The following is a 14,952-nucleotide window of genomic DNA, read 5'->3' on the forward strand; positions in this document are numbered from 1 at the left end:
CAAAAACACCGTCTTTTCATCGACCGGCACCGCTTTTTGGTATCAGTCGAGTGGCAACACTACGTCCCATATTGTTATCCAGTTTATTGTTATCCATATTGTTATCCAGTTGTTATCAAGCTGTATAACTTGACTGACTTTCGTTGCCTAAATGTTTTACAATGAGGACGAGCAAGCTACGTTAATCACGAGACCTATCAAAGGAATTGTTCCTATCAGAATGATATATCACGGTAAAATAAATCTACAAAAGGAATAAATCCAAGAACAGAAGAATTCCTCTGAAGAGGCTGATCTGTGAAATTTATACCTATTGGCGTGGCAACAAAATTGTCACCTTCGTATTTACTAGATATTTTTAAACCGTCAGTTAATTGGCGATATTCTTTTCCAGTCTGATGAATAATAACACTTTATGAGGGTGGCAAAGAGAGGTGTTACCGAAAACTTTTGTCAAAGGTTCAACATCAAGTGGTCCCGCCCAAAAAAAAGATGGGCAAGTTACAGAGCCAATTTTATACAGGCGACTACAGGGAAGGGTTTTAAAACATTCATCAGGGTGCATGGGCCAGTAGCAGCCACTCTGTATATGTAACTCAATAGAGCCACGACCAAGTGGCTCTTTCGACTCTCATATGACACTTCTTGTGAAACCTGTAATTTCCTATTAGTGAACCGAGCAATGGCAGCACTTTATAGGGCCCTAATAAACGAAAAGGGAGACTTTCACTTTTTTGTTAACCCTCTTCACTGGATTAAATAAGTAAAAACAAGCTCTCTGCTTCCCTCGTCCATATTAGTCGGGCATATTTCCACTTGCGGTTAACACCATAGGTTCAGTCATTGCTGAGGGAGAGATTTGTGCTGGAGGACGTGCAAAGAGGAAATCTTATGGAGTTCTCCCACTTCTTTTTACCACCCCTCTATAAACACGGATTTCATTGATTCTAATGCGATAATCTTTGTCTCTGAAATAGCTGATGGCTGGCCAATTCAAATGATGTATCAAAAGGTGTAGATTGTGTGAAACTTTATAATAAAAAAGATATGAGATGAAGGCCTAAAAGAAACGAATCGAAAGACCATTCCACGTTGATAACTCTATCAGAAAAAAAGACCAAAATTTAAATACGGGATGTACAAGAAAGAATCGAACACAGCCCTGAAGTGCATCGCTGATTGTAAGACCAAACATTGAAACATTCTACCGGAAAGAAAATACATTAATCTTGTTGGCATGGATTGTCCACAATCTGGCAAAGAATTACCCTAGCCTTGGGGCTCAAACCAATCTCCTGATACTTCGAGCCTAACCTAGACTTTGCGTTCAAGTCAGGCACGTAAATATGAATCTTATCTCAAGGAAAGAGGGTGCAACTTAAACAAATTAGTGAAATATAACAAATAAACAAGGAAATATAGGGGGAAGCACGACTTTTCACACATTCAAGAGGAGCAAAGACCCCTCCCCCTGTGTATGTGGCTTATCCAAATATTATGATCCGATATCTCTACCTCTGCTTTATACAAAGTTCCTTAGTAAATCCCTGGCCATGCCTCAGCACATAAGATACATTTAAGGTCTTTCGAAATTCAAAAGCTTGTGTTCATGAAGGAAGGAAAACCTACCAGACTTCAAATCAGCAAATAAGAGTTAAGTCCAAATAAAGCAAAGCAAAATCCCTTCGATAAGAACGATCCAACGAGAAGCCAGTAAACAAGTTGAACAGTTGGAAAGACAGCAACTAACAGACCGTGTCTAATTTGGAACATTAACGAGTGTCTCATGATCCTAGATTAATTACCTGAGTAGATAACAGATAATGGAGATTTGCAATACGCGAATTAACAGACATCTCATAAGTTCGGTGCCATAAGAGAAGCACATGCAAATAACCGGTTTCATCTGATTCAAACACCTTTGCTGGTACCACGGATGAATAAGAATAAGACCAATGCATACAGTCGCTCGCCGATGTTTAGCTCGCCGATGCATACAGTCAAGGAAGAAGAAAGGTAAATATTGAAACCAATCTTGACCAAGTAAACAAAGCCAGATTTCAAACAATTTCACAGCAAAGTCAATCCAAGTTAGAATAATAATTTTGTCGTTTTTCAATCCAGTTTAGAATGGGAAGATTACCTCTCACATTTAAGGAAATCAAAATATAGTACCATAGACAAGTACATAATCACTTATCCAGCTCGATAGGTTAAATCATTCTATTAAGTTTCATTTAAGTTATGGCATTAAAATGTATATTCCGAAAATGAGAATAAACAAATTTGTATGTCTTTTTGAAGTTTTCTGTAACCCCCCCACCCACAGAAAAAAATCCTTTGGTAAACCCCTCCCCCTGGATGTAAACTCCCTGGGTGAGCATAAAATTAAAACAAAGGGTACTCTTGCATTATGCGGGCCTCTCGGGTGTTTACCGCTATGGACTAGGCAATGATATCGTGGTTTTCATTGTGTATACGACATTAAACTCTGGGTTTTTGGGGTTTAGGGAGGGGGGAGGTACCTAGGTTAGGTTAGGTTACGTATTTAATATAGGCTATGCAATACTTTACCCCCCCCTAATGAGCAAATATATAGCCCAAATTTGTTTCTAAACTTTTATATATTCATCCTATTTTATTTTATTTCATTAGCATTAACCAAACTTGACTTTTTAGAAAGGCCCGCATAATGCAAGAGTACCAAACAAAGTTAAAGTGAGTTAAAAAAAACTCCTTTGGTAAACCCTTCACCCCCCCTGGAGTGAGCATAAAATTAAAACAAGCTTAAAGTTAGCATAAAATTAGCAATCTAAAAATGTTTCCTTTTTATTCTAGCACATCTTATTCTAAAGATATGCTATTCAAATTCAAATCTTTTCATATTCCTCATGCTTATCGTGCCAATCTCCACCCCCCCTCCCAGGAACTGTCTACGATGTACCATCACAGAAAGTATACTTCCCAATGCTCGTCATATTAGATAGGCAATTACTCTTCAAAATTTCAATCATCCACTCTTCCCCTATTACTTTAAGCCAAAAATTTCGTCTCATATCCTCTAATTCTTCACAATCTCACATAAAGTACAACAGGGGCGTGATTTGCTATGGGGCAGGGGGCAAATGCCCCTCGAATACCTATGTTTACCCCCCCCCAGCCAGTGGTGGATTCAGGATTTTTAGAGGGGGCGCAAAATAGGTTGATCCGATTAACCTGCGTTAGGGGCAAGTTTAATTAACGCAAACTTTCGTTAATTAAGTAAGTTACACTACTTTATACAATGTTAGGGCCCTTCTGGATCCGCCACTGCCCTCCGCTGAAATTTAGTTTCTTCAAAAATCTTGTCAAAACTAAGATAAAGCTGCATAATCAAAGCATCAACAGAAACAGATCAGTTTTTTAGTACATATTTACCTTTATAGTACTATAAAGTACCTTTCTATTATTTTTATAGCATTAAATAGTACCTTTATGGTACCAAATGGCTTATTTTTAGCTTTTACTGTAAATTTTTATTGATATGGGAAAATTGGCTCCAACTTTCCAACCGGGCCAGATGCCCTGAGCATCGCAGCTGGGCGGGGGTGTCCTGGCTGCAGGATTACCCATTCGGATAAATTTTTCATTTTGATTCGGTTTTTTGCTTACATTTGAGTCGGGAGAGGGCACTGTAAATAATTTCTCCCCGGGAACCACCAATCCTAGGAACAAGTCTGAGCCTTGGCTCCTGGCAGTCGCACTCGCTAGGGTCTACACTATTACAGTTGTTGGATGCGTGCACGCATTAGCCTATATAATTTCAAATAGGACGAAAAAAAAGGATATTATATAGAAAACAGGCTTTATACAGAGGAAAGGGGACTTAGGGCTCGCATTTTCCCAAACCTGAATTTTGCGTCCCGATAGCCCGTAATTCCTCGCTCAAGCGTCACAGATAAGGCCTGCAAAATTTCTATTTCCGAAAACATTCATCTAACCAAAATTGAAGTGCATACTATCCCTGAAGGTAATAAAATAAATTTACATACGGAATCACTGTGCCAAAATACTGGAATTTTCATCTAATCCAAATAACGTTCCACTCTTTTCAACATTTCAACTCAGACTGAAAACGTGCCTAGGATTCCCGCGCGGCTTCACTGAGAAATTGCGTTACCACTTTTCATTGGTTTGAATTGTAACGTCATCTTATATTTGACGAATCATCGTTTTGATTTCAACATATTGAAAAATGATTGGCTGACAAATTTCCAGGGTGGAAAAAAGATTAACGAGTGCCAGCTGTTATAGAATTAGCATACAACTTGAGGTTATGAATGCACTATTGTGTCCCCCCTATAGTCATGATTTCCTTTCTTGATTGATTCTAAACGATGTTCGCCAACATGGGCAGAAGAATTAAAAATATAATCGAGCAAAAGGTACAGATAATAAAGGGTACCAGGTTGTTGCGGAGGGGGACTACCCCCTAATTTTTCAATTTGTTGAATTCCCTGGCCACAGAGCTTTCGAAGGGTGATAAGAGTATTGTGTTTTAAATTTTATTTATTGGTGAATAAATCTGAATCTGAAAATCTGGTATTTTTCTTAAAAACGGCTTCATAGCTATCTTTGTGAAAGAAGAAAACAACAACTGCATAATTACCCGTCTTAAATTATTAAAAAATTAATTTTGCCATTCGTACGTTTACGTCAATTCACGCCACTTCGGTAAGGGCTACCTCTTGGAGAGGCATACAGTGGTGGATCCAGGGGGCGAGGTGCCCCCCCCCCCTAGCGTAGTCTAAAGTAGTGTAATTTACTTACTTAACCCAAGTTTGCGCTAATGAACTCGCTCCTAACGCAGGTTTATCGGATAAACCTATTTTGCACCCCCCCCCCTAAAACTTTTTATCGGATCAACCTATTTTGCGTCCCCCCCACCTAAATAAATTATACGGCGGGATGACTGTGGCATTCGCCGTATCTTCAACTCGGGTAACGCGAATAAGGGACGAAAGTTGGACCAGCCCGTTGGGTTTAGATGACACTAACAAATTTTACAATGTCTATCTTCCACTCATTTTGAGGATGCCAAACCCAGGTACGTACGTAGACAAATCTATACTGAGGCTCGACATTTTATAAGCCCGGGATTTAGAAAATACCCAAAAATTAAGCAGACAATAAGACATTATATTATTTACTATAAAATTCGTTGTTTCAGGGGTGCGAGCCGACAGCCCTGAAGACCCCCTCCCAGATAACTGACTCATTTAGAAGGGGAATACTTAACCTTTTAGATATAGGGGGGCTCAACCTACCCCATGGGTTTGTGAGCTTTTAAAATCTTTTTCGCCAGGTGATACACACTACACGTGGCACAGCTGTGCCATGAGTGGCTGGAGTGCTCACATTTGAAGAAAAAATACCTCGTGTTATGGAACTGTGTGGCAACCTCCATTTGGTACGCATAACCAAAAATACCCTCAATCGATCTTTATAGTCCCTTCTCGTTGTTCCGATTAAACAAAAAAAGAGAACATGAGTTTTAGTTCAAATAAGAAATATAGATTTTACTTCGTTTCAAATACCTTCAAATACCCTTACTTCAAACAAATACCCTCAAATACCCTCAAAAAATACCCTCAATCGATCTTTATAGTCCCTTCTCGTTGTTCCGATTAAACAAAAAAAGAGAACATGAGTTTTAGTTCAAATAAGAAATATAGATTTTACTTCGTTTCAAATACCTTCAAATACCCTTACTTCAAACAAATACCCTCAAATACCCTCAAAAAATACCCTCAATCGATCTTTATAGTCCCTTCTCGTTGTTCCGATTAAACAAAAAAGAGAACATGAGTTTTAGTTCAAATAAGAAATATAGATTTTACTTCGTTTCAAATACCTTCAAATACCCTTACTTCAAACAAATACCCTCAAATACCCTCAAAAAATACCCTCAATCGATCTTTATAGTCCCTTCTCGTTGTTCCGATTAAACAAAAAAAGAGAACATGAGTTTTAGTTCAAATAAGAAATATAGATTTTACTTCGTTTCAAATACCTTCAAATACCCTTACTTCAAACAAATACCCTCAAATACCCTCAAAAAATACCCTCAATCGATCTTTATAGTCCCTTCTCGTTGTTCCGATTAAACAAAAAAAGAGAACATGAGTTTTAGTTCAAATAAGAAATATAGATTTTACTACCTCTCAGACTTTTCCATGAGACTACGGCATTATTAAAAGCTATACCCCTTACCCCGCACTGACGCAACAAGCAAATATTGCATGATATTTCAGACATGGCATACAAACAACCTAGATGTGCATAGTGTCTTTTGATTTAGTTTAAATTCCTAATGATATTTCCTGACAGTTTTAACTTAATACCCTTTGCTTTTACTGCAATATTGTAAATACGCCCTTTTGAAAATATTTTCAAAAATTTGAAGAAGAATATCAATTACAAAATCAAACAAAAAAAAACACCAAAGTTGTAAGAAAAAAGGAACAAATTGCAAGAGAGGAATAAAGAAATGAAGTAATAATATTTGACTTTGAGGCCAACATCGAATCATAGGGTAAATCGTATAACACTATACGTCCTAAATTACCAGTATAGCGCATTTTCGATATTTTGCGAATGGCTGAGAGGATTGATCATTTTGTTTTACGAAGGGAGGATTAGGGGATTTCAAAGTTTGTGCTGAGGGAGGGATTTTTGATTTTAGCCTCCAACCCGCTTAAAAATTTTGAGCCTCATATATGACTCTTTTTTTCACTGCAAAGCCGCAAGATATACTCAAGTATGTATACACAGTATGTGCACCACAAGTTATCATGATAACCCACCTTCTATGTTACTGGAATGGCTTGAGGAATCAAGTTGAAACGTTCAGGGAGTTGTAAAGTCGTTGTACTAGAACCGTCGTTGTGGTAAAGTCGTTTTGGGATTTTGAGTTCGTGCTTAGTAGTCATTAGTGATAAAAAAAAAAAAAAAAAAAAAAAAAAAAAAAAAAACTGTGTGTACAATTGTAACAGAATAGTACATCAGCAACGTCTGAAGTACGTCATCACAAAAAAATGGTGTACTAAGTAAAAATACGGGGAGGGATGGGAATAAGAGCTTGATCTTTGTCTTAGAGGAATAGATATACCTCTTGAATACCTGTTTTTAAGTCTAGGGTAAGTCACATTTTAGTCCCTATGGGGATTTCAAGGGTAGTGGAATCACTGTTAAAAAACTTACGGTACTGCATAATAATCTTTTTCCGTTCAACAAAAACAACCACCGATTAATGTGTTTCCTATATAATTTGGAAAGTTAGGCCCGAGAGTTTCCATCATACGTAATAACAATGGGGGAGGAAAAATGACTCCGGAAGGTCTCTTAAGGACACCGGAAAATCAATCATTTTTTTTTTGGCAAATTTAACCACTCTTCTAAAATAAAATTGTTTGATATCTTTCCTTTAGGGCGGGATCTGTGTCTACTTTTGTTTTATAAAATAGTCATACTCTTGTTGTTTAAGCAAAGCAAGGGGCTCAAATAATCATTAGTTTTCATTTCAATGGGATCTTAAAAAAAAGTTTGATTTAATCAAACTTATTAAAGAGAGAATACAAGTAAGATTCTGCAAAATTTCCCATTCATATTTTGCTTGTAACCCAGTTAATCTTAGCAATGGAATTTTCTTAACGGAGAAATGGAATATATTGACATCAACTGGCGAGAATCCTTTTTCCAGGTCTTTGGTTTTTATGTTTATAATCACTAAGATACTTGATGATTTCCGGCAACACTGGTTACCGTGAGCAAAATATTTAAAAGCATGTCATGCCTTTAAATTTTTTAATGGCTTTTTTTTAAACTGATTTAATAGCAAACAAGCAACAGTAAAATTCATGGAGCATATGTCGTTTTACTATGTATTTACAAATTGGGGAAGGAGGGGTAAAGGGCAGACCTAGTTTGCTAATATGCTTCATTCCATTATTTACCTAGCCTACAGACAAGACAAATTGTCTACTAGAGGCCTATGTCTTTTTTGTGTTTTTTCCAAATATGATGATGATTTCACTTGCAGATGCTGCAAAAATTCTAGTCAAGCTACTTTTCACTAGCTTGGAATGAGGTTTGGCTAGTAGAAAGAAACTTACAGGAATGGATATATAGACTAAAGTATGTCCTCAGTCCTGGGAAGGCATTTTGAAGTACCCACCTTTACTCCTTCTCTCTCTAGAGGGCACTGGCCTTTCGTAATTTTGAGAAATCTTTGTGTAGGCCTAATAAAAGTGAAACGTTGCAAGATTGATTTTCTGCTTAAATGAAGTAGCCTACAAGAAAAGTTTTTCCAGCTTCACAACTTTGCTCAATTCAAATTTATGAAGTTTCAAAGATCTGCAAATACATTTCCTAAATTAAAAAAAAAAAACATTGGTATGGCTTAAAATTCTTCTCAAATAACACAAATTAAATTTGTAAAACTAAGACCAGAGAAAAAGAACTGAAAATTAAGGCATTTAGTTTTTTTTATCAAAATTCTCATAGTTATAGACCTGTCAAGTAGACTAGGCAAATTTTTAAGAATAGAAATCAGAATAGGGTTAACTTAGTTTAGTAGCTTGGCAATAACTTCTCTGAGTAAGTATTTAACCCTGGAATCATTACTGAAAGTTTCATTTTCCTAACCTAACCCCTTTCCCAAGTTGCAAAAAGTAGCTTGTCTAGAATTTTACCAAAATGTCCCCCCCATTATTGTTCCTTATCTAGCTCTCCTAGGATATAGGATAGGTTTAAACATGCTTAAAAAAACACTCCAATAACATAATTCTTACTTTACACATGAAATTTTTTATTAATGACGCTATTATTTTTAGTTTATTGTTATCTGTATTCATAAATAATTTTTAAGTAATTTACCTTAAATTTACATTAAATCACAGCTTGGAGTGAAATAAGGACTTTCGATCCTGTTGAATCACTTCTTATAATGACTGTTGTAGTTGGTTAAGTTCTGGTGAAAGATTCTGGTGCTTCCCAGTCAAATTTCCACGGTGTATCTTTCCACTCAGCATCCAGATGGCGTTTGAAAGCATCTGTTGATTCAGCAGCCACAGTGTCCTCCTTGAGGTTATTCCAGAGGTTCTCAATCCGATTCAAGAAGAAATTGCATCTTGCTCCAGTTGTAGCGTGATGTTTGCGGATTCGTCTAGGGTGTCCTTGTGTTTTGTGGGAGGTGTCGATCTCCAGGATCTCATTTTCTCGATTGGTTCAGAGGAGTTTGTGCGCCTGGATCATGTCTCCACGTTTCCGTCTGTATACTAAGGAGGGGAGGCTGAGTTCCTTCAGCCGTTCACTGTATGTCTTGTTTTCCATGCCAGCAATCATCTTAGTGGCCCTTTGTTGGATTTGCTCAAGAACTGTCTTGTCCTTTTTGAATCAAGGGGTGGCCAGTATCGTCCCCACCTCCAGTCTAGGTCTCACTAATCCTTTGTAGAGTTTGGTGATTACGTGTTTACTCCTACTGGTGATGCTGTGTTTGATGATGCCTAGGGCTCTACTAGCTTTGGCTGAGATTTTCTGTGAGTGGGAGCTGAATTTCAACTGGGAGTCAACAATGACGCCAAGGTCACTCTCCTCCTGGACAGGCTCAATTGTGTGGTGACTTCCAGAATTTTGGGTCATGAGGTACTGAGGTTTGGGGTTTTTGTGTCTGAAGTGTATGACCTTGCATTTTTCTGCATTGAATTCCAGCAGCCATCTTTTGACCCAGGAGCACATGTGGTTGAGATCAGTTTGGAGGGATTGGATGGAAGAAGAGGTGTTGGTAGGACCTATGAGTTTTGAATCATCCGCATATAGGGTGGTTTTGTTGCTGGTGATGAGGGGTAGCTCATTTATGTAGATGTTAAACAGGGTGGGGCCCAGGACGCTGCCCTGGGGAACCCCACTAGTGACTTTGATTTTGTCAGAAAGGACATGGCTGTTTGGTCCAGTTATCACTTTCACTTGCTGTGTTCTGTCCCTCAGAAAGTCCTCTGTCCAACTGACCACTTTTGGACTAACAGATAGAGTAAGTGGCCTGTGAATGAGGTATTGGTGACAAACCTTGTCAAATGCTTTGGCTAGGTGTAACAATATTATATCCACAGGTAATCCTCTCTCTAGTAGGTCAGTTACAAGACTATATGACTCAAGAAGGTTGTGTCCACCGATCTCATTGAGCGAAAACCATGCTGACTCCTGCTGATAAGTGAGTTGGCCTCAAGATGGTTAATGATACGCTTGTTTATGATTCTCTCCATGACCTTGCATGCCACATATGTAAGGCTGATTGGTCTGTAGTTTGCCGCAGAAGTTTTGCTACCCTTCTTGTGAATTGGGATGACTATTCCCTTTTTCCAGTCCCCAGGAAGCTTTCCTTGTGCAAGCAACAGATTGAATAGTTTTACCAGTGGGGCTGATATTGCCAGGCTTAATTCCTTCATCAGTCGTGGACTGAGACCATCAGGTCCCGTCGATTTATTGGGATCGAGGTAATATTCAATATCCAGCAGATCTGAAATTCTCTTTCTATCAGATGTAGCAAAATATTCAAAATTTAGCAAAACTAGGTGTAGTGGATTGTTGGGTCAAGAATCCCATTCACAAAAAAATAAATAAATAAAGAACCCTCAAACATCATCCAAAATGACCATATTAAGATTTATTAATTGTTTAGTTTATTGGATCTGATTATTTTCATTTAATGCCTGTTGAATGTATGACTTTATTCTGAAGGTTAAATATCCTGCTATCTGTGTTCTGTCATAGGGTCTAGTTTTTTTTGGTTTGCTTCAAAGAAGACAAAAATGTCTGAAGCCTTTGATGTAATGACACACTTCATTTCTAGAAACATTGAAGCTGGACAACCAGCATTTCTGAAAACAACACTAAATCTACTAGACTTTCTATAAACTCTACTATCAGACAAGGAATTTGATGATTTTTCAGAACAAGATGAACAAGCAGTTTCTTCTGATGTGACACTAAAAAGTATTCTCAAATTGTAAATTAGCAAAACTGTCACTAACATTTAATAAAACACTTGTAGAAAGATTATTTATGGTTTCTGGTAGCCCATTTAAAATTCCCTAAGTGTTGAAGCTATTTACATGTCTTTGCCAGCCATCTAGTTCATACACATTGCATCTGGCCCTGCAGAGGTGATCATGCTTTTTGGAATATTTTTTTTTAACCTCTGGAGACTAAATTTACTTCACCATTCACAAGCTGTGCATGAAGTTCTTCATACAGCTTTGTCCTCTTTATATGATCAGCTTTAGAAACACAATTTCTTAATTGAATTTATTCAATTCCTTTTTGCTTGAATGATTTTTGCAGGATCAGTTTCTTGATTGTCAATTCATTGACCAAAAAAATAAGGAGACTCATCTTGCATGGATCACTTTTTTTACAAAATTTTCAGGGCTGACAAGGCAATGAAAGTTTGTCACAGCAACCTGTTGAAGGTCATGTTCCTTAGATAAGAAGTCACAAATAAATGTCTTATTGTTTGAATGCAGCAACACTCCAAAAGCTATGACATTTACCTTAAATCACACTTGCTAGTGATTGGACAAATCATTTGTTCTCCACCTCAAGTGATGATAGTTAGTCCTCTGTTGCACCCCAAATAGTGCACCAATAGTTAGTCCCTTGTGGCACCCCTAACAGTGCACCACAGTTTGTTGAGCCACTCCATGTCCACTGATGACTTCAATGCATCCATGCTAGTAGAGGTCTCTTTTTTTCTCTGAGGGAGTTCCACAAGCAGACAACTCTATTTGAAAAGAACTTGTTCATTAGTCTAGTGTATGCTTGTTTTCCAGGAAAGCTTATGAGGATGATCAAAAGTTCTCTTTGAATTGTTTGGTTGGAAAAGGCCAGGAATGGTATCCTCAGCATTCAGAATCATATGTGCTGCCATCACATTGCCTTGTTTGCATTGATATGTTAGAGATGGTATTCTAAGCTTATGAAGACAGGATGGATGAGGGACATTATAGAGGTATTCTGCTGCTTTGTCAGTCTTGTTGATTGGGCATGCAACACACATTCCAAACTCTAGCCTTAGTTGATACTAAACTCTTGTGTAGCTTAGTCATAATAGTTGGAGATCTGCTAGTAAACAATCTTTTAATTAAGTCAAGTGTCTGACTAGCCTTTGCAATATAGCCACCCAAAGATAAAAACATGTATATACATGAAAAGTCACTTTCCAAGTTAGATATACCACTAATTCAGCTCATAGAGACAAATTGATTATGCAAGAATGTCATAATAAAGTCACTGCAAATGTTTTTTCTGGTAAGAACAAGTATCTTCAGCATTTTGCCCCATTTGCCAAAGTTGAAAAATTGACATTTAGCATTGTCAGTGATCATTGGCTTAATTGCACAATTGGAAAGAATACTATCTAAAACCAATTGTAACAGCTGATTTCTTCAATCTTGTATCTAGTGTGGGGCAATGGGTGGGAAAAGCACTGCAAAACTTGAGAATTGTGAAGGAAATTTTCTTAGAATAATGAAAAGTGTATATATGCGTTTTTACATTTGAATGGCTAAATAGTTGCTTGGGTGTAAATACAAAAATTCAACCAATCATCTACCTGGCCATCAAGATCTCTCTCCATGTGGCTGCTGGAAACAGATTTGTAGGACCCATCAGTACAATTCAAATGGTATTGGGTGTGTGGATTTTTCCACCCAAGGTGAAGAGTCTGGTATTTTGCTCTATTGAACTCAAGCTTCCAAATATTAATCCAGTGAGTGAATGCATTGAAATCCAGTTAGGTCAACTCAATATTTTCCACTGTATCTGCAGTTTCCTATTTGTCAAGAATTGCATCACCTGCTCAACTACATCCTCATTCATCCCAATAACTTTTAGCTTGATTTAAAGTCTTTTATGGCAGACTTTTTTTTTTATCTTCTGCAATTGCTTTTCATTCATGGCTTAGGAGTTGCTGATTCATGTCATTTTTAAGAGATTCAACTTGATTTTAAATTAAATTTTGCAATAAATTAAGATTAACTGCAATACCAGAATTTTGTTCAAGCATAGTAACACAAGTCTCAACATCTTTGAGCTGAACTAACACAACACATTTGTATTACCCTCAAAAAATGGGCATTGCCATTTGCAGCTTGTTCTTATCATTTTAGTCCAAAGATTATAATCAAGTTTGCTAATCTCAAGGCAATCCATGATTCTCCAATCTTTTCATGCATCACAGTTCATCATGTTAGATTCTTTGTCTAGATTGTTCATTGTTGTTTGAAGTTCAAACTCATGCTGCAATGAACAGTAGACAGAACCTGCAGAGAGTGCAGATACCCAAATTGCCTTTTTTTTAAGCTATTTTAAGGATCAGTTTCTGGTTGGCACCCATATGGCTTCTGCATTGGCTTTTACCAAATTAATAACAGTTTGGCTCAATTTGGATAAGATATGTGCCAAATAGTTTTCTAATTATCAGTTATAGTTGGCAAAATCAGGATAGGCTTCAAGATCATATTGAAGATAAATTCAAGAAGGGTACATCCCATGGGCGTAGGCAGCATCTTGTGTAGAGGGGGGCAGCTGCTTCTTTGATGGAGGGGGAGGGGTCTTACTAATACTTCCCAAGGCCCTTTGAATATAGGTCTAGAAACTAGTCATTCTATATTTTTCTAAAACTTGGCCTTTAGTATTTTCCATGTTCTACTTTTCCTGCAACAGTATAATATAAGAGACCCACTATCCAATTTCCAGAAAATATAAACACCACAAAAGCAATTTGACACAAATCACATTATGGTTAGATAACAGCTTCTTCTAACAATTCAATTCAAAAGTTTACAGTTGGGCAAAATTAAATATCAAAATTGGTATAGGGGAGACTGGCCCACGTTTAGTTAAAGCAAACAGTTTCAATATAAGAACCTATGGGGCTTCTGGTGGGTTATAAAAGCTCTGACAGATAGCAGTGTATGTTTTTAAAATATCTGACCTTAATTAATACTTTTACTTATACAACAACTCTTCAGATCCGAGCATAGACATTGAAGACGAGCCCCCTACTAGCAACTTCTAATTTGACACTGAGAAAGTCAAGGCTGGTGATTACATTCTGATTGAGCTGAAGAGCAAGAAAGGGAATTCTGTTCACAATATTATCATTATCAAGAAATAGCAACTGAAGAACTTAAGATCCACTTTTGGAAGGAGACTGGAGCAAGAGACTTTGTGCTAACTGACGACATGGATAGTGTCTTAAAGACAGAAGTTTAAATAAAACTGCCACCACTGACAGGTATAACACCAAGATTAGCGGAGTGGCTTACTTTTGGTGTTGATCAGTCAATGTATAATTTGAAATTAATACTCTTCAGTTTTTTTAAACCTTAATGAAATTCATTTTGTAGTTTTTTATGCTGACCATATTCTTTCTTAATTTTATAGCCGAAAAACAAGCTTTAATGTTCCCCTGGTCACTTTTCTTTTTCTTTTGTCCGGTGGCCAAACATAAGCCAGAGACGGCCGAACCAGTGCCGGGGTGGCCCAGGTTTGGCACTCTTGACTACTTGGATAGAGAGGCATCCAGGTGGAAAAATATCGGAGTATTTCTAATTGTCTTTTTCAAGGATGGTATTGAACGAGTTACTTTTGCTTTGGCATGCTCAGCAACTTCTCATTGCTTGAATCAACTCCTAGAGAATTAAACAAGTCAAAATCAGCCGATCGTGGGCCAGTTTCCTATCTATATATCGGACCGAAAATCAAAATTGAAGAGCGAAACGTAAATGTTGATATCGCAAACGATATTTGGATATTTCTGTTTATTTCCAGCTTTTTTAACCATCTACCAGGTAACATCCAACAAAAAATTCCAACATACGAAAAGTTCTCGTTAATATATAGCGTAAATTT

The 14,952-nt window shown here is 37.3% G+C and overlaps 1 protein-coding gene across 1 annotated transcript in view; it reads right to left on the reverse strand.

Annotated features, from left to right (window-relative positions):
* The window catches only part of LOC148956952 (uncharacterized), a 73,829-nt gene extending 69,756 nt beyond the window's left edge, over positions 1 to 4,073 (reverse strand). Inside the window, exon 1 of the mRNA XM_089096946.1 lies at positions 4,032 to 4,073. Coding sequence (XP_088953072.1) covers positions 4,032 to 4,064 — 33 coding nt within the window. The 5' untranslated portion in view covers positions 4,065 to 4,073. The remainder of the gene's footprint in view (positions 1 to 4,031) is intronic.
* Positions 4,074 to 14,952: the final 10,879 nt, after the last annotated feature.

The sequence above is a fragment of the Artemia sp. Qi Xiang Cuo genome, chromosome 1, assembly GCF_049724085.1.
Source record: "Artemia sp. Qi Xiang Cuo chromosome 1, ASM4972408v1, whole genome shotgun sequence".
Taxonomy (NCBI): Eukaryota; Metazoa; Arthropoda; class Branchiopoda; order Anostraca; family Artemiidae; genus Artemia; species Artemia sp. Qi Xiang Cuo.